The sequence below is a fragment of the Phragmites australis genome, chromosome 24 (assembly GCF_958298935.1).
Source record: "Phragmites australis chromosome 24, lpPhrAust1.1, whole genome shotgun sequence".
Classification (NCBI taxonomy): Eukaryota; Viridiplantae; Streptophyta; class Magnoliopsida; order Poales; family Poaceae; genus Phragmites; species Phragmites australis.
Window position 1 is genome coordinate 19,399,919 of NC_084944.1, and position 21,062 is coordinate 19,420,980.

General features: G+C 43.1%; 1 protein-coding gene across 5 annotated transcripts; it reads left to right on the plus strand.

Moving 5' to 3' along the window:
- Positions 1–7,369: 7,369 nt before the first annotated feature.
- Positions 7,370–18,519, plus strand: LOC133907066 (uncharacterized). Of its 5 annotated transcripts, XM_062349074.1 has the most exons (9): positions 7,371–7,585; positions 8,601–8,672; positions 8,755–8,773; positions 8,846–9,170; positions 9,271–9,360; positions 9,450–9,557; positions 15,393–15,509; positions 15,604–17,459; positions 17,996–18,519. In XM_062349074.1, the coding sequence occupies exons 4-8, from the start codon at positions 8,851–8,853 to the stop codon at positions 17,423–17,425; spliced, it is 2,457 nt and encodes an 818-aa protein (XP_062205058.1). In that variant the 5' UTR covers positions 7,371–7,585; positions 8,601–8,672; positions 8,755–8,773; positions 8,846–8,850; the 3' UTR covers positions 17,426–17,459; positions 17,996–18,519. The 5 variants fall into 5 exon arrangements, with proteins under 5 accessions (XP_062205056.1, XP_062205055.1, XP_062205058.1 ...); XM_062349072.1 differs by having other exon boundaries at positions 7,370–7,585; positions 8,601–8,773; XM_062349071.1 differs by lacking the exons at positions 8,601–8,672; positions 8,755–8,773 and having other exon boundaries at positions 7,370–7,585; positions 8,850–9,170; positions 15,604–17,446.
- Positions 18,520–21,062: the final 2,543 nt, after the last annotated feature.

Here is a 21,062-nt window from a genome sequence, read left to right on the forward strand (position 1 = left end):
TGAAACTTAGATAATCCCGAAGATATGGAATAAGGCGACAAATATATTGGTCTCACTAGCTACAGTCTGAGCAAGGCGGAGAAAATTGCAATGTGCAAGTGCTTGCATGGAATCAAAGTTTCATCCAGTTACTCTACCAACATAAAGAGACTAGTAAACATGAAATATTTGAAATTAACTGGCATAAAGTCTCATGATTGTCATGTGATGATGACACAGATGCTTCCAATTGCAATTAGAGGTATTATGTTGCTGAAGATCCAAAACCCAATCGTGAAGCTATGTTCGTTCTTTAACGCGATATCACAGAAAGCCATTGATCCGACCAAGCTAGATAAGCTACAAGAAGACGTGGTCGAGACTCTATCCCAGCTTGAGGTGTTATTGCCTCCATCGTTTTTTGATATCATGGTGCATCTCATTGTTCACATTATGAAAGAGATACAGATTCTTGGCCCCTTACTTCTGCATCAGATGTACCCTTCCGAGAGGTTCATGGGAGTTCTAAAGAAATATGTTCGTAACCGAAATCGGTCGAAAGGCTGCATAGCCAAGGGCTGGGGAACCGAGGAGGTCATTGATTTCCGTGTCGACTACATGAATCTTAAATTGATTGGTGTGCCTGTATCTCGCCATGAGGGGATGCTAAGGGGAAAGGGGTGATATGTGCAAACTCATTCCGCAATAACGACCCGGTTTCATTCACGTAAGCACATTTCGTAGTTTTGCAACAATCAGTTGTAGTGGACCCATATGTCGAAGAACACCAGAAGATGATACGCACCAGAAACCTAGGGAAGTCTGATGTTTGGATCGCGCGAGAGCACCAAGATCATATTGGCGCTTGGTTACGTAGACGGGTGATGTATAAGTAGATAGAATGTGCTCATTAGACTATGTTGGCTCACGGACCGTCAACTATAATCCTCACATTCCAAGGATATGACATAAATAACTATACATTTTATACGAGAGCTCAGAATAATAAGAGCACCAACCAAAATAGCGGTGTCCGTATAAATGCCTATGACTGCAATGGAAACAGGGAGACCTACTACAGATTCGTAGACGAGATCTGGGAGCTCGACTACGGAGTGTTAAAGGTTCCTCTTTTCCGGTGCCAATGGGTCAGACTCCTAGGGGGTGTGAAGATCAATAAGTACGACATGACTACAGTGGACCAAAAACTCATTGGATACAAGGAAGAACCATTCGTACTTGTGAATAATGTTATGCAAGTCTTCTATGTAAAGGATCCGGACCTGGCTAACAAGGAGGAGCGTCACGTGATTCTTCAAGAAAAAAGAAAGATTGTCGGAGTGGAGAATATTGTTGCCGAGGAAGACTACAATCAATTTGACGCGCTCCCTCCTTTCAAAGAGGATGTCGACCTAGGTCCCATGGAAGACATCGATGAACCTCCCTATCTACGTCATGATCATAATGAAGGGCGAATCGTTAAGACGAAGCAGCTAAATTGTATTAATTACTATGTATGAATTTGTTTTACATGCAATTATACCTCACTTTTGTTATGGAAGCTTCAATTTATAGTTTATGGTGGAAGATGTCTTTATTATTGAGCATATTGATTTTTGATTTTTAATAATGAATTAGCAATAGCACAAGCTAGCAATATTGCTATGTATTACTATTTTTATTTTTAATGAATTACCTATAGTTATGAGCATATTTATTTTCAATTTTTGATGACTTAAAATATTTATCAATAAAATTAAGATATATGTGAAGCTTCAATTATATTTTTTAATTAATTAGCAAGCCCCAATACAGAAACTTAGGTATGAACGTATTTTTTTATTTTTTATTGAATTAGAAAATTGAATAGGAAATTTAGGTATATACAAAACTTAATTTTGGTATATAGTGAGTTCAAATTTAAATAAATATGTATTAGGATTTTAGGTCAACAGAATGTTAATAAATACAGATAGTACAAACTCAATCGAAATCACTTGAGTAGCGCAGCGGTTTGTTCGGACTTACTTCGTGCAGGTTGTGGGTTCGAGTCTCAGCGCGCGTGAAGCTAAAACAAAATTTTGCACCCCGCGGCACCAACAGTGAAAGAGGTTTCACTACCGGTGGACATATTGGGCTGGCAGTGAAACTACTTTCACTATCGATGGACTTATTGGGCTGACAGTGAAAGTAGTTTCACTGTTGGTAATCCTCTTGAGCCGGCAGTGATGGCACCATTTCGCTGCCGGTGGTCATATTAAGCCGGCAGTGAAAGTCCTCCCCTATAAAATGGCTCGATGCCCTGTGCCATTTGACATTTAGAAAAAATTTCCCCTTCCCTGTGCCCTTCGCTGAAACACCTCCCGATGCCTAGGAGCCCACGCCGCTGGAGGACCACGAGCCCGCACCGATGAGCACGTGCCTGCTATTCCTGTCCTCCAAAATGTTGTCGTCCCCCTCCCAGGCGCCGTCATTGCCCTCCTCCCTGGCGCCATTCCCGTCCTCCTCGACGCGTGGGTGAAGGTCTACATAGTGTTTCCACCAGGGATAGCTCCCGAGAATCTCTACTCTACACTACACCTCGAGCAGTCGTTGCCATCTTAGCCATCTCCCAAAAGAAGTCCACCTCCTCAGCCATCGCCTCGAAGAAGTCCATCTCTCAAGAACCCAGCACCATCAAGAAGCCAGCCATCAGCTCAAAAAATAAGATCATGATCTGCAACATCCAAGCAGACGATATCATCTAAGAAGTCAGTGGCATCTAAGAAGTTGGTAGAACCCAAGGATGTCTATTCACTCACCAGATATAGAAAGAAACCCTACAACTCAAATACGTCGATTACATCAGTGGTACTTGGAGCAGTCCAAGCAGGGTTTTCAGGCATTCCCCGTAAGATATAGAGATGAATATTTCCTCAACGGGGACGGCTTCTTCTGGTTGGAATTCTTGCACTTGTATGAGCTGTACAAGGAAGGTGCCCTCGATGTGGCTATAGTCAGAGCGTGGACTCTGTAAGTGACTTATGCATATAATTCACGTTATATGATCTTGTATATTGAAATTGCATAGCTAACTTCTCTCTTTCGTAGAATGGAGATCTAAGCATACGAACATGACTTAAATAATAAAGTAGGATTCATCAATCCTGGGCTTGTGAACCAGGAACTTGTAACGAAGAATCCAAACTTCACCGAGGGCTACTTATTGAAGTGTCTGCTTCACCACTAATATAAGAAATTCATACTCTTACCCTACAGCTATGAATATGTGTTTGCGCGCCAGAGCGCCCTCATTTTATGGACAACTTGATTCTAATACTAATTTGCTATGGTGACATATTCTGCAGCTTTCATTGGATCCTCTTTGTCATCCACCCAGACTTGAGCAAGATCATTGTCTTGGACTCACAAAAGAGAGATAAGATGACTTACCAACACCTCATCGACATGCTAAATAGGTTAACTCGATCATTTAATCTTCTTGATGATTACATCTAAGTTTAATTGGTATTCATATTCACGTATATAGCGTACACAAGATACCGCAAAAAGAGTGATATCCACTTTCCATTTAGGAAGTAGTACGATATAAAATCCGACTTTCCAATACACAATCCATATTCATGTCTTGCATTTTCTACTGAATAAAAAGGTTCAATTCATTCCACTAACGAATCATTTCCTCTTCAAGTGTATGAGGCAGCCACTCGCCAACAATCTCTGCGTGTTTTATGTTCTTACTTTCATACACGCATTCAGCCCGAACGGAGACGTTGTTAGGTTCAATGATCTCAAGGTATGAAATAATATATCAATGCATTCTTTTCAATTTCTACATGTGTTCAAGGACTAATTGTTTCGATTCTTCAAACGCGGTGCTCCAAACTACGCACAAGTGTGTTACAACCTGCATAAATACATGCCCTTCAAGAACTGGGTTCTTCTTGGAACATGTTATCAACCAAAACGGCGAGTTTCACAAACCGATCATGCCGTCCACGCGTGAGAGACCTTCAGATGACACCATACCTTCTAGTAGAGAGTATGCGATAAGTAGGAAGGCTACAAAGGGGCTTGACAATGTATTATATTTTGCCAATTGACACAATATTAATGAATGATATGAATTACTATGTATGATGCGAAGTTGGTATCGTCGGACGACTCTTCGATATAATGGTCTTCCAACGATGATGCGAAGGAGGAGTAAGAAGCAGCGGCCAGTAAGCGTGCCCAGGAGGAGGATGAGAGGCTAGCCTGTCAGCTGTTCATTGCGGAGGAGCAAGAAGCAGCGTCCCGTAAGCATTCCCCAGAGGAGGAGGATGAGAGGCTGGCCCGTCAGCTGTGCACTGCGGAGAAGCAAGAAGTAGCGTCCCGTAAGCGTGCCCAGGAGGAGGAGGATGAGAGGGTGACCTATCAGTGTGCTACGGAGGATAGGGTGGCCTATCAGTGTGCTATCAGGCGTTAGACTTCAATATTTTTGACACGCTGGCGAGCCTAGAGCATAGGTGATGCTGCGGTCGATCAGGCGTGGTCGGGTCCTCCGCTCCACCACCATCAGCCCCTTGGCGTCCTTGGACGTACACACGCCATCAGTCGTCAGTGCGAAGACGCGGTTCTCATCGTGGGAGAGGTAGAGGGATACTGGACTGGCTCAACTGGACCGACTTTTCAGGGGTGACCTATGAGAACTATTATGTATATATGTGCGTTTGTCGATGCCTGACTTGTAATATATGTTCATTACTATGTATTAATAAATGTGCTTTTATTATTGATTTACAGTAAATATATGTATCACTGTATGCATATATTGAGAGAGAGAGACGGAGAGATCGAGGAGAGAGAGGGAGTACATAGAGGACACAGAGAGGGAGGGCCGAGGAGGGAGGAGAGGGAAAACACTGTTGGCCGGCAGTGATAACCCCCTTTACTGCGGTCCACCGAGCCGGCAGCGATAGTCCTCGACTATCACTGCCCGTTGCCCACTGTCGGCTCCAAAACCGGTAGTGAAAGGGGTTTTGGAGCCGGTAGTGAATGGGGTTTCTGCAGCAGTGTAAGTGCAAGATACATGAAGGTTGACAAATGGGGAGAAGCTCGTGCATAGGTCGATCAAGGGAGATAGTGGCGTCAGAGAAAGGGAGAGCCACAATAAAGGGGGACTAAGTGGTAAGAACATGCATAGAAGCAGTGTAGTAAGACTTTGTGCTCTTTAAAATTGATTTTATTTATTACTTGCCACTTGCTTTGGTTGTGTTATCATCAACTACAAAAAAGGGGAGATTATAGCTAAAATAGCCCTATTAGGCCATGATTGTAATTTTTGTTGATTAATGACAACGTAGTCAATGAGACTAACATGTCTGTCAAGAATATATATTAGTAGGTATTACGGATGCAATACATTAAGAAGCCACCGTAGTCGGGATAAAGTTTGGTTGAATTGTAGAAATCCTAGAAAAAATGACTACACTAGAAGGTCCGGTGCAGAGGAGTTGTGAACGCCAAAGTGTTTTCTTGCCAGGTGTTTTTACACACCAGATGATCCAACAATGTGGAGATATAAACGTCGGAGCATTTCTGAGTTGAAGCTTAAAGATGGTACATGCCGAAAGGTCCAGCGATCGGTAGTGTGCACGCCGAAGTATACGCTGGAGCATTTGTTGCAGAGAAGATTTTAAAGTCCAGTTTGGTGTAGTTTAACATGTCGGATGGTCCGGTGCTGAAGCAAAGCAACGATGGAGTATTTTGCACTGAGGAAGGCGCGGGATGGTTCAGTTGAACACATTGAATGGTCCCATGATGGAGCTGGTGAACACGTTAGAACATCTGGTGTTCACATTGGTTTTGAGTGGAGTTCTAATGGCTAGTTCTCGGAAGGTGTACACGCCAGAAGTTCCGGTGAGTATAATCTGTCTACAACAAACACCCGGTGTATACAGAGAATTTGATAAATACCTCTCACTCAGTCATTTGAAGGTGGTGGAGTCCAGAGAAGCCCATATACACTTGAGAAAACATTCAAGCTATGAAAGTGCTAAAAGTGATTATTCAAGGTGATTAAGCACAAGATTATAGAGTGATTAATTCTATAGGCCTAAAGAGAAGTGTTGCTAGGTGTTGCAACCTAGAGAGCGAATCAAGGAGTGATCTAACCTTGTACCGAGAGGTATACCGGTGCCTTGGAGTCTTGGTGACTCGTCGACACCGTGAGCCTTGGTGGCTTAAGCTTGTTGACCTTCCGACTTGGGGTGGAGTGGCGGCAAGAAGTATTTACGGGGATACAGAGACCCTTGCCTTGGTGGCTAAAACTCCAAAGTGAAGATGGCGTACAAGTGACCGGAATAGTGGTTAGTGGTGAGACCTCGGATTGGTTGCTCATCGTGCTTGAGACCTTACCTTGGTGGCTTGGTAGCTCAAGAGCTGTGACCGGAAGAATCTTGGCGACTGGGAGCATATCCTTTGTGGAGCTCCAACATGGACTAGGTGTGGTTTGTGTGCCACCGATACCACAGGATAAAAATTCATTACGCCGAGTTTACTCTCTCTACATTATTTACGTTTCCGTATTTACATACTTGTAATTTACCTTCATATAGTAGGTCGTAAACCTTTTTGAACGATAGAGTAGACACACTAGATAAACTTAGAACACTTTTAGATATAAATTGATATAGGTTTATCCTGTAAAATTTTTAGACCTATTAGTTTTTAAGTGTCCTAATTCACTTCTCTCTTAAGACATCATCGTTCCTCTCAGCGCCACCCACCGTTGTCCTCCCAATACGCTGTCGTGGTGCTCATAGCCGCCCTCGCTCGCTTCTGTTTGCAGTATTTTTCCTTTTTGATTAGAATATTTTTGTCTTTGATTGGAACTTCTCACTATATTGCTGGAACTTTTGTCCCTTTGATTGGAATTTTTCTCTCTCCTTACGAGGTTTTAGACTTGACGGAGAGGTTTGCTGGCGCCAGAGGTGACACTGAAGAGGGATGGGGAGGACCACGGTGGTATAGCATGGGGGGTAGGGAAGTGGTGGGTGCTGAAAGACAGAGGCTCATGACGTTTTATAGATCGCTCCCTTGCAATTTGAGGTTTAAAATTTCCAAATATTCTCTACAAATTACCAGGCATAAGGAAGAATAGTTTCTATATACGTGCAAATTTTCAAGACCAAACCCATTTGCGTCCGTGCGAATAAAAATCAGTATTCGCTTAGTACCTTTTTGCTTCGTATAATTCAGATGAAGTGGATTTGTTCTTCAAATCACTATTCTCTCTAATATTAGTTTGTAGAGGATTTTTCTGAAAAACCTTTGAACGATGGGTAGGGACGGGAAGACACGAAATGAATGGCAAAATTGTAAAAAGAACCAGACAAGTTTTCGCCGACTTGGAAAATATCAAAATTACCCCTGGCATCCGTAGAGCCCTAGCAAACCAATCCTCCTCTTCTTCGTTTCCCTTCCCCTTCCCATCGCCCTTCCGCCGCCGCCCTTCCGCCACCTCGAAGCAACTCTTCACTTCTAGCCACTGTCCTCCTCGCCGTCGTCCCATCTACTGGCGTGGATCCGGAATTGGGGCCGATTTCTCCTCCTGCTTCTGTTGGTAAGCAGCAGATTTATTTTCGGAACAAGGAATTTTGGTGGGTCAACTGAGCTGGTGGGCTGATTCCTTCCTTCCAGCCCCTGGTTTCAGTTCTTAGGAGCAATTTCTATTTGGATCCTCCTTTTCGCGAAGGCGGATGAGACCAAACGGGAAGGAGGGAAAGCCGCCTTTTTTATGTCTCAGTTAGTACTTGGGCACAATTTCCTAGCTTTAGTTCTTCCGTGTTTCATTGTTTCTCCCTTGCGTATTCGCGTTGCATCCTCTGAGATTTTTCTCCTTTTTGCTGTTTCTGTTCCTAGTCTCGGCGTGATTTGTGCGAATTGTAGGGGATTCTTGAGCAAAATGTTCCACTTTCTCTCCTTTTAGTTTTACCCCCTTTTTCAAAGTTCTTCGTTGGTAGTACCTTGCTTTTGTTGGGTATTATCATTGCAGCCCTGCAATTAGGAATGAATGGCACTTCACACCCCCATCGTTCCCTCCTTTGTACGAGTTCAGTTCAGTAATTGTTTTTCTTGTGAAAATCTCAGTTCAGTCATTGTATGAGCGCAGTTCAGAGTGTTTAGCTGCTCAGAACTTCTTGTTAGGCATCCATGGCAGGGATTTAGTGAACAAAATGCAGCCAAGATGTTATGTTAGTGGAATTGAGATGCCAAAAGATGCATACCCCTTCGCTCCATTAACTCATTGGAATGTAGTGTTGCCATGGAAGACGGCGAAAGGTTGAGGAATCCCAAAGGTTCATCAGCACGGTGCTAGTATGAATCTCAGTCGAAACTTTTACGGCGTGCCTACAACCGTCTGACTACAAATTTTCAGTTATCTTGTAGACCTTCATCGTAGTGCGATTAATATGCAAACCTTAAAAGTTGAGCAGATTTTGTTGCAAACTGAACCTGCATACCGCTCCATGACCCTTTTTTTGTCAGGATGAAGTTTCTGCATATTATAATGCTTTATCTGTTAGTTTTGTGACTTTTAAATTGTGTTCAGTATCATTTGCATTTTAACCCTGTAGCTGTGTGCTTCTTGTTCTATACCTCTACGGCCCCCCTGGGAGACATTGGATGTAATTAACAGGCCTTTAAATGTACAGAAAAAGCTCTCAACAATCTGATTTAGTTTTCACTCTCCTCTGTTTTGAACTGTTGAGTGTATATTTTTCAATGCAGTGTGAATTACATCTGAGAGGTACAGTTGTAAGTAAATTTCGTTTCCTTTTTCTAAATATAGTGTTATTATACTGACCACTGAACAACTCAGGAAGCATGGCAGATGGGGGTATTGTGGTAGCCATTTGCCAATACGGTGGAGAGTTCACTTCTGGCCCCAATGGTAATTTGATATACAAAGGAGGAGAAGCGCATGCTGTTGATGTCACTCGTGATATGTCACTGGAGAGCTTCAAGGATGAGGTGTCCAAGGTGTTCCATGTTGATGTCACTGACATGTCATTGAAGTACTTCCTTCCGAATAATAACAGAACACTCATTACAATATCTTGCGATCGAGATTTGCAACGGATGGTTGATTTTACTACTAGTGCTGCCCAAGTGGATGTTTTCTTGATAAGTAGAGTGGAGAACAGGTATACTTTATTGTACCTTATCATTTAATAATTCATGTTTAAGAGCCAATGTCAAGCCTACGCTTATGTGATGCATGTTTTTCTCATTCTGGATATCCAGGAGTATCATAACTCACTCTGGAGCTTCCGCCATTAAACCTGGCTCTACTGCTCATGGTGACAAAAGGAAAAGGCCACCACCCAAAAACAAGTAGATCACACCGTACCAATTATCTTTATAGATGCCATCTATAACCCCCATATTTTTTCAGCATTACAGTCAATGTTATCTCTCTTTAGGGTATCCAAAAATAACAAGAAGGCTCCCAATACTCCTGCCACTGCAGTTCAAGCTAGCGCCAATAATGTGAAACAGCCAAGACCAGTTACTGAAAACGATGACAACAGGTGCAATATCAATCTTCATGTAACTGCTATATCTTTGCATCCCTTCTTTGACGAAATGACAAGAGACCTTTCATTCAAAAGTGAAAGAGAAACAAAGTGTTATGTACAAACGGCTTTAGAAGCCAAACAATGAGCCCCAACTGAGCTCAGGAACAATAAAGGTTAGTGCTACCTAAACAACACAATGGAAATAAACTCAACTGTAGCAATTCTGAGGAGCGGTTGATATCATCAGCCCCCTCATGGAAGCCGACCACTTTGTGATTCATCCTTCATCTTGAGAGCGACCTCAGAGGAAACCTTTTGCTCCGAAATGTTATGTACAATAAACTATTTCTATGTTCCCATTGAGAAAGATGTGTTGGTAACTATCTATTGCATGCCTAGGGAACACGCAAAGCAGCTATTTTAGGCCCCTTTAATTTCAAGAGTAGCCTCTTCTAGAGTCAAATTCAAAATACAATGCTTATTTTCGAGATGAGCATTGTGTCAATAGCGTGGTTAGCATATGTTTCCTGTGTACTTTATTTGCGACCAATGCATGGTTAATGCAGACTTAAGAATGTGTAGAGTTCAAAATTCTTGCCCATACGTTGATTTATGTAGGCTAACTATCTGGTTCCATGGTCCACACAAGATGGTTACAGTGTAGGCATCTTTACAACATAGTTTTCTTTTCCTTTCATTGTTTTAACTTGTAACTGCTAAGGAATACAATATCTTGGCAGAATGAGCTTTTTACCTAGTTTTACGGATGACGCCACGTCCTCAGATTTTTTGTGCAATGATTATATGTACTGACTACATACTATATGATCCATATTTCAGCCGTATAAGTTTTTCTAGTTGGTTCTGTTAACATTGTTTCTTCACCATTTGAAGGAGTTATAGTTTCACTTTTATGGAGTATGAACCCTACTTCTTAGTTTTGTCAAATATCACAGAATGATTTGATCAAGATATGTGGCTGATGCCATTGCATATTCAGCAACCATGTATAGTAGGTGTCATGATTCTAACGATTGTGCTCCTCGTAATTGGGAGACATCCCTTGCCATGTATTGTAATCTGTAATCTGCTATAAATAGATTATAACCTTGTTTTGGGTGTTGTGTGGCAAATCATTTTTTTTTATCTTGGCATTAGAGCCTTGATCTGCTTTCTCTCCCATCCACCATGACTTCCGCTAGCTCTCCCATCTCCCAAACCTCTGGTGCCATCATCTTCACTACAACTGTCACCCTGCCCACCTCTTCTTCCCTCAGCGGATCCATCACTTTGCGCCTGAACCGCACCAACTTCCTACTCTGGAAAGCTCAAGTTGTGCCGGTCTTGTCCGGCGCCAACTACTTCGGCTACTTGGATGGATCCATCGCCGCCCCGGTGCGCATGATCACTAAGGGCACAGGCGACGCTGCGCGCCAGGTGATCTGTCCGACATGGCTCACCTAGTACCGCCAGGACCAGACGGTCCTTGGTATCCTCAATTCCTCCATGCATGAGGATGTCCTATGCCAGATGATGGGCATCACGTCCTCTGCCCAGGCCTGAGCAACCCTCCATGCCATGTTCGCGGCACAGAGTTGGGCAAGCACCATCAACGTCCGTTCTCAACTGGCGAACACGAAGGACAACGCCATCACTGAGTATTTCCAGAAGATGAAGGTCCTCGCCGATTCAATGGCAGCCATCAGCCATCTCTGGCATCATGGCCGGTTTAAGGCCAGCATACGATGCTCTCATGGCGCCTCTCACGGTCTTCAACACTCCGGTGACCCTCACCGACTTCTATGCCATGCTTCTGACCTATAAGCCGCAACAGGACCTCCACGTGCAGGCCGACGACTTGACCTCCTCCACTAATAACGTCGTCCGCTACAACAACAATCAAGTTCACAACACCTAGCCCGTCACGAGGGCAATGGAAATCGCGGTGGCGGGTGTGGGGGCGAACAGTCCCGGGGCTGTGGACGCGATCGTGTAGGAGGATGCAATCGGCCCAATGCCAGGTGTGCGGCATCTATGGGCATGAGGCGCTGGTGTCGCAATCGCTTCAACCATGCGTATTAGGCTGAAGATCGTCATCATGTCGGCAATGTTGCGACTACTCACGGCTATGATGGTGACGCCAATTGGTACTTCGACACCGGCGCCATCGATCACCTCACCGGCAACCTCGATCGCCTGACCGTCCATGAGCGCTACAATGGGAAGGATCAAGTGCAAGTAGCCAACGGCACAAGTTTGCAAATTTTGCACATTGGACATTCTAAACTTCCTGGCTCCTCTTTAGCACTTAAGAATATCCTTCATGTACCTCAAATTCATAAACATCTTTTGTCTGTTCATCGCCTTGTTTCCGATAATAATGTGTTTATCGAGTTTCATCCACATTCTTTCTTTGTCAAGGACCGAGCAACAAAGAAAATTCTTCTACAAGGTAGAAGTCGTGGTGGACTGTATCCCTTTCCCATCTGCCCGTCGTCCGCATCATCTTCAAGTCATCAAGCTTTCTCAGGGTTTAAGCTCATGTCGAGTCAATGGCATCAACGCTTAGGTCATCCTTCAAATAATATTGTCGAGTCTGTCGTCCGGTCTAATAATCTCCCATGTTCTTCTCATAAAGAATTTCTTGTGTGTGATGCGTGCCAGTGCGCTAAGAGTCATCAATTGCCTTACAATGCTCCTACTTGAGTCACCACTGAACCAGTTGAACAGTTGAACTCATTCATACTGATGTTTGGGGTCTTGCTCTTGCATCTTCGGGTGGTTTCAAGTTTTCTGTTAGTTTTGTTGATGATTTCAGTCGTTTTACATGGATTTATCTTCTCAAACATAAATCTGATGTAGAGCAAGTATTCTATGTATTCCAAAATCATGTTGAGTGACTTCTTAAAACCAAAATCCGCGCCGTCCAGTTTGACTAGGGTGGTGAGTATCATCTTCATTAACACTTTAAGCGCACTGGCATTTCTCATCGAATTTCATGTCCACACATCCCAGCAAAATGGGATTGCTGAACATAACCACCGACATCTTGTTGAAACCGGCCTAGCTCTTCTTGCTTAGTCCTCTCTTCCGGTTCGCTACTAGGATGAGGCTTTCCTCACAGCGTGCTATCTTATTAATCGCATGCTTAGCAAACTTCTTCAGAACATGCCACCAATAACTCGACTCCTAAACATCTCTCCTGATTACTCCTTCCTTCGTATTTTCGATTGTGCGTGTTGGCCTAGTCTGTGGAAGTATAACACTCGTAAGCTAGAATTTCGTTCTACCATGTGTACCTTCCTAGGTTACAGTCCATACCACAAAGGTTACAAATGCCTAGATAGGTCCACATACACATCTACATCTCTCGTGACGTCATCTTTGATGAACGAGTGTTTCCATTTGCTTCCGGTGCTGCGCCAGACTTATCTACTCTCACTAATCCAGTTTCTTTTCCTTTGACCGAGCCAATAGTGCAGAATGCTCATGTGCGAAATTATAACCTATCGTTGTTGCCTACTAACCTTTCTGATGCAGCTGCAGCTAAGATTGACTCTAGCTCGGACGCAGTGCGGACACGTGGAGAGTCCGGTGTCGCGCGTGCGCCAAACACTAGAGCATCCTGCGATGCATTTGCTTTCTCGGGCCCTGCTGCCCCTGTTGGTGTTTCACCATAGGTTGTTGCTAGCGGTGTGCCAAGAGCTTCAGCTTCCCCAGCTCCAGCCATGACTCCAGCTCTTGCTCTGACTCTTGAGCTTGAGGCTTTTGCTTCTTCATCGTCTACTTCACCGGCTTCGGCGTTAGCCCCCGCTCCCGCTCCTGAGCGTGCACACCAAATGATTACTCGCCTGCGTGACAATATTGTGCAGCCTCGACGGCTTACTGACGGAGCTGTCCACTATGATCCCTCGTGTCGGGCTTTCTTTGCGGAGCCTACATCTCATCGTCAGGCTCTTGCTGATCCGGCGTGGCGCACGGCCATGGAAGTAGAATACAGTGCTCTGCAGCACAACAAGACCTAGAGTCTAGTTCCTCGGCCTTCTGACACTAATGTTGTTAGCTGCAAATGGGTGTTTAAGACCAAGCACAAAGCAGACGGTTCTCTTGACAAGCATAAAGCTCGTCTTGTCGCGCGCGGTTTCACTCAACAATATGGTATTGATTACTTCGACACTTTCAGTCCTATTATCAAACCAACTACTATTCGTCTGGTGTTATCTTTGGCTATGGCTCGTGGTTGGCATTTGCGCCAGGTGGATGTCAGTAATGCCTTTTTGCATGGTCTGCTCAATGAAGATGTCTATATGCATCAGCCATCTAGCTTAGAGGATCCTCATCGCCCTCATTTTGTGTGCAAACTCCACAAGGCTATCTATGGCTTAAAGCAGTCTCCGCGAGCTTGGTATTCTCGTCTGAGTGACAAGCTTCATCAGCTGGGCTTTGTTTCCTCCAAGGTTGATGCATCCTTATTCGTGTTCCATCATGGAGGCGTTACCATCTATATGCTCGTGTATGTTGATGACATTGTCATTGTTGGCTCTTCCTCTCGTGCAGTTGATAATCTTCTTCGTCAGCTCTCTGCTGATTTTCCTATCAAGGATCTTGGCCGTGTGGATTACTTCCTTGGACTTGAGGCTGCTTACAACTCAGGGGGAATGACACTCACATAGCGCAAGTATGCCACTGATCTGCTACACCGTGTGTATGGAGAATTGCAAGTCAGTCTCTACACCAATGGTAGTCACAGAAAAATTATCAAGCACTCTCGGTCAAGCACTTAGTGATGATGATGCTTTCAAGTATCGAAGTATTGTCGAGGGACTGCAATATCTCACCTTGACGAGGCCTGATATCTCTTTTGCGGTCAACGAAGTGTGCCAATTTCTGTCTAAACCTATCAATGTGCACTGGGAAGCTGTCAAACGGATACTACGTTATGTGAAGGGAACCCTCTCTATTGGGCTCAGCTTTAAGAAGTCATCCTCCTTGCTTCTCAGTGTGTTTACAGATGCTGACTAGGCCGGTTGTACTGATGATCGCCGGTCCACAGGAGGGTTCGCTGTCTTCTTTGGACCGAATCTTATCTCTTGGAGCGCCCGAAGGCAACCTACGGTATCTCGGTCCAGTACTGAAGCTGAGTACAAGGCTCTCTCAAATGGTACGGCTAAGTCACATGGATCCAGTCATTATTGCGAGAATTGAGAATTCCACAGCCTAGACCACCTGTTCTATGGTGTGATAACCTGGGTGCTACTTATCTCACGGCAAATCCTGTGTTTCACGCACACACAAAGCACACTGAGGTAGACTTCCATTTTGTCAAGGAAAAGGTTGCGCTTGGAGTGCTTGAAGTTCGTTTTGTATCTTTTGCTGATCAGGTGGCTGACGCGTTCACTAAACCGGCTACAAAGATCATGATCGATCGCCTTAGACGCAATCTGAACCTAGTTTCTACCGGTTGACATTGTGGGGGAATGTCAAATATCACAGAATGGTTTGATCAAGATATGTGGCTGATGCCATTTCATATTCCGCAACCATGTATAGTAGGTGCCGTGATTCTAGCGATCTGTAATCTGCTATAAATAGATTATAATCCTGTTTTGGGTTTTGTGTGGCAAATCATTTTTTTATCTAGTTTGATCAAATAATGCTAAGTGAACTTCTGCTCTAGTTTATCTTGAATGTCTTTTGCAGTCTCGAGCTTATATGTCATTTATTGTTTGCAATCTTATAAAATCGGAACCGTTACTTGCTTCGTTGATTAGTCAGTGGTTCTGTTTTGTCATTTTGTGACCCTATGTTGCCCATTCTCAGTTGCTATTATCATATTTCTGAAACTAGGGTTTTCCAACTTGAATTTGGAAGTGATGTTGCCTTTGCCACCACAGCTGGAGGTGCTTCCGCCACACCAGGCATTCTGGATCAGCAAAATCTTGCTCTTGTTGATAGCATGCCTAGGTAATTTTGTTGTCATCTCATGTCTTTCACTCCGAAATGTTTTGTAGAAGGTTCTAGTATCACAGATGTTGGAAACTATGCATGATTTTTGCAGGGAACCAGTTGGGCTCTTTGATGATTCAGGCAACCCATATGTTGGTTCTGAGCTCACTGCAGAACCTCAGCTGGGGCTTGACAATCCTATTGTGTTTTGGGATGACATTATCAAAGGTGTAGGTCAAGAATTTGATAATGTGAAGGAGTTCCGTGCTCAGTTGTGCAAGTATGCCATTGGAAAAGGATTTGCGTATCGATTCATAAAAAATGAAACCACTCGCGTAACCGTAAAATGTGTGGCGGAGGGCTGCACGTGGCGCTTGCATGCATCCGAGTCATCTCGTAGCAAGAAGTTTGTTATCAAGAAAATGACAGATGAGCATACATGTGGAGGAGGAAGTGGAGAAGGTCAGCGCCGTGCGACAAGACAGTGGCTGACCACCATCATTAAGGAGAAGCTGCATGATAATCCAATGTTGAAGCCAAAGGACCTCGTCAAAGAAATATATGAACAATATGGAGTTACACTAACCTATTCACAGGTCTGGCGAGGTAAAGAAGTAGCGCAGAAGGAACTGTATCATGCTATCAGGGAGACTTACAGCCATTTGCCCTGGTATTGTCAGAGGCTTTTGGAGACTAACCCAGGAAGTATAGCTTTGTTGTCTCCAATGGTGGATACAAAGTTCCGTCGCTTTTTTGTTGCATTCCATGCTTCTTTGCATGGCTTTGCAAACGGGTGCAGGCCCCTCTTATTTCTTGACAAGGTTCCACTGAAAGCGACAAATGAGTACAAGTTGCTGGTGGCCGCTGCAGTTGATGCAGATGATGGTGTCTTCCCAGTGGCATTTAATGTAGTTGAAGACGAAAATTATGAGAGCTGGGTTTGGTTCTTAATGCAGCTGAAATTTGCTCTCCAAAATCACAACTACCCTTACAATGCCATGACATTCTTGTCCACTGGACAAAAGGGTCTGGATGCTGCAGTTTCTCAAGCTTTTGAAGATAGCCACCATGCCTTCTGTTTGCATCATATCATGGAGGAATTCAAAGGAGAGCTAAGGAAGGGACCATGGTCACAGCAAATAAGAGAGGGGATGATTGAGGATTTTACTCGTGCTGCCCAAGCATGCAGCATCGAGGATTTTAACGCCTCCATTGAGATCATAAGGAATATATCCACTGAAGCTGCTGATTGGATCATTGCAAGCAAGCCAGAGCATTGGTCTGATGCCATTTTTAGAGGCTGTCGGTATGATCACTTCTCCTCGAACATTGTTGATGCCTTCAATAACTGGATACCAACCAAGAAGGAGGGTTCAATAGTGCTGATGATAGACTCGTTGAGAACGAAAATTATGGAGGTTATAGAATCAAGGCGTGAAGCTTGCAAGGCGTGGTCAGGGCCTTTGACACCTTCCATGGAATACAAAGCGCAGGATGAGATGTTGAAGGCTAGTAAGATGACTGTGCTGTGCTCCTCCGAAACTGTGTTTGAAGTGCGGGGCAACGCAATTTTTGTCGTTAATCTTGCAAATTGGGAATGCACCTGCCGGAGGTGGCAACTTTCCGGCCTCCCCTGCGTACATGCTATTGCTGTGTTCAACAGGATTGGGCGATCTTTCTATGACTACTGCTCAAAGTTTTTCAGAATAGAAAGCTACCATTTGACTTATTCAGGAACGATCTTCCCAATACCTGATATGGATTCTGTTGATTTTAGTGTTGGGGCAAATTCAGTTCCACCTCCCAAACCACGTACATCAGATAAACCAAGAAGGAAGCGGTTTAACCCCAACAAGATAACCACTGTTATACGACTCTGCAGCAGGTGCAAGCAAGCAGGCCACAATAAGGCAACCTGTGAAGCTATCTTGTAGAAAAAAGTAACTTCATCTCGAGTATGTATAGCAGGTACATTTTATCTTTTGCCTTACTTTGAAATTTTCTCCCTACATTTTCCTCAAAATAAGATAACCGCATTCCTTGAATTATTTAAGTTTTTTATGTTCTTGCTGGACATCTTATATATGTAAACTGAAGTCCGCAATGCCCTGTAGAATGATTATACAGAAAACTATTTTCTCACTTGCTTGCACATCTATGTCAGTATTGTTGTCTTTCATACATAAAAGAAATTACTCTTGAAGTTGATAATGAATAAAATCATTCTAATGTTGCTTTTAGAGTAAGATGACACGAATAATGCAAATGATAGGTGCCAATCATTTGGATTGTTTTCCTGATTACTTTGATTTGGTCTTCTAAACTTTTAAGCTTTGTGATTCTAAGCAGTACATTATAAATTTTGTTACTAATAAGTATATTTTATCATTGCTTGGTGACACGCTTTTCACTGCAGAAGCATCTGCTGTTCTACCTTAAATGATGCAATAGCATAGTACAGTTTGCTGACATGTGTTTTCCTCTGCTGAACTTACCCTTTCCAGGGTGACCTAAGGATCATATCAGAGGAATTCTGATTATTGCTTTTACATTACTGTTGTCAACTTTGAGTACTTGCCGTACTCACCGTTGAACTCCTACATCTGTTTCACCATTTCGGTGTCAAGGTCTGAAGTTTTGCTAGAGCTGGCTGATGAGAACATGGTAGGTGTTTTTGGTGATCTAAATTGGTGAAGATATAGCCTTCTTCGTTGTTCTGGTGCTGCCTGCTATTTGTAGTTTCTTGGATGGAAAGGGAGATGGGATATCAGGCATATGATTCTTCATATGTGTGAGCTGCAACTTAATCTACTGTAGTGGGGCAATGATAAGGTGCTAGGTTCCAGTGATGTCACTGAAACCGCGTCGATCATTCAGTTGGGAACTCTAGGTAGTCCATAATTTTATCGTTTAGATGAACCAATGTTTATTCTCATGTAGATCTGTGTACATGCTATGATTGATGTTTACTGTTACAGTTCTGCTAGTGCAACTGCTGTGTGCTCTTAGATGGAGTAAACATTCATTTGTTGCCCTCTATAAATTCTGAGACGAGTACTGTTGCAGCAATATTGATAGATATTGCTGCAGTACTATAGTGGTCCATCTTCTTGTTGCCATGTTGCCATGGGTGATTTACAGATCAAGCTATATATTCCTATTGTCCCACCTGCCGTTGCTTGCAATTGATCTGATGGCCATGGTTGAAAAGAAGAATGTGCCTGTGTGTACGATTCATGGACAATACTAAAAAGGTGTGCTTGAAAGTTGCCGGAAGGTTGCATGGTATTTGCCCGGCAAGGAGTCATATACAACTACTTATCTGAGCCTGAAAAAAATGCATGTAAATTAGTCTAGTGATGATGACTACTTATCAGAATTTATGTTGAACTAATGAGTCATGATTTAAGGAAGAATCCGCATCATGCAATTTTTCTCCAAAAATTACACCCAAACAATTACAAATGAATGAATCACCCATGAATCCAACGAGACCAGAGGCAAATACATCAAACGGAGTATTTTTCTTATCATTTTTTTAATATACTCCTATAAAATAAACGAATTATGATAGATCTGAACGATCTTCGATGTACATATTACATAATCAAACGATCTATAATCAAAGTTGGTCTCCAGTCTTCCTCGTCTCAATTGTTTGCAAACTTTCAATCAATTTGAGACATGTAATTAATAGACGCTAAAGTATTAATGCACTATTATTTTCTTCTATCTATAGGGTGCATATTCAGCTTTTTGTTTTTCAAATTTTTCTTGTGAAAATTTTGACCTCTGTCACAAGTGTGAACACGTGTGTGGTTACTAGTTTCCTTAATAATCGACGTTGCATTCTAGTCACAGCCATGTGTACATGCCAACGTGTGCGATTTTGGCCCCCATATGCACCGTCCAAGCAAGTTTTACGGTTCATTTGAGTATCTATCAATTGTTTGAACAGCTACACCTACTTTGCAAGTAATTATAAGCAGAGTTCACCTTCTTGGTAAGATAATCACCAGGGACAAAATTATTGAAATTATAAAATGTAAGTTTTCTTGTTTTTTTGAACGAAAATTTAGAACAAAAAATTGAAAATTTTCGTCTAAAAATCTGGTTCAGATTTAGAACCACCCAAACATCCTTCCAAAATTCAACCTTTAGGCCACACATTGGTACCGGACCTGTCCAAAATTGCTCATAGTCCCATCCATATCTACGAATATGTGAAAGTACACCAAAATTCCTAGAATTGGGGGAAGATGGTGCGAGTGGAAGTGGATAGGTAAAAGAGAATTGTCTAAATGAGAATTATTCTATATCTAGCAAACATGATCTTTCAGTGGTCAAAATACACATGTTTTTTTTTCTCTGAATCTACTAAGTAAGCACTCAATAAATGTAACACATATAACCTACTAATAACAATTGATTCAGCATGCTGCAATGAATTGCTGACATTTCTAAATAGACTACAAGTTCATATACAGATGGCAAGTGAAACCCTCTTTGCAGCAAAGGTAAAGCAAGTTAGTAGTTAATGGGGGAAGAAATATTTCATATCTGCAACAAAGGAGCTTCTGTTTGTTTTCTTCTTCCTTTGATTTTCTTGTTCCCTGATATAGCAGCATATTGATTCATTTCTCCTTCTCCACTTCTTATTTTTTCTATCTCCATTTATCTTCTTTCATCCTGGGTGCTGCTACACGCTCTCCCCACTGGACCGATCAGGTTAGGTGAGGAGGAGGCCGCGGAGGAAACATCCGGTGCCGGAATGTAGCAGTGACGATCACACTGTGCTGACCTAGAGTGCCATCGGCTAGCGGCTTCTTTACCTCACATAATTGCGCCTTACGCTAGCGCTAGGGTGCCCGGGCTTGAGGCCGCTATTGCCCACGCCGTCTTAGCTAGAGGGCCCTGCCAACTGCTTTGGCCTGATATGCCGCCGTTGACTGCCTACATTGTTGAGTTAATCTAGTTGCTTTCGGTAAGCAATTAGAGACCTAAACAAAGTAGGTCTATGTTTTCTAGTTAAAGTAGGAATCAAATGCATATCCTAGTCTTATCATGGTAAGTTCAACCTACAAGTATATAAGTAGGGCAAGTGGTCTAGTTTTGTAACAAGCAACGAAAACAAAAACAGAAATAAGAAAACAAGGAGGCACGATACGTAACTCTAGCCAAGAGCGATTATGTTTTGTTGTATTTGACGACTTGCCGTACCTTACAGATTTTGTCATATTCGTAAGAGTTCGAGTTCGTTCTGCACATCAAGGTATTGGGCAAAGAACCAATCTTTGGTATAGAGCCTAGGTGGGCGAAGTGATGTCCGAAGATGAAGTTGATCCAATGAAGAAAGGCATCATCAAGTTGAGAGGCACCTCAATCCCAATCCAATACCCAACGCTAAGCGAAATGAACTATGGCATATGGGCCGTCAAGATGAAGATAATCTTGCGTTTGCTAAGGGTAATGGTAGGTGATTGAAGGTGGAGACAAATACGACAACAAGGATCAAGGCGCCATTGTGTCCATCTCTCAAGCTGTATCGAACGACGTGATGATGTCCATCAC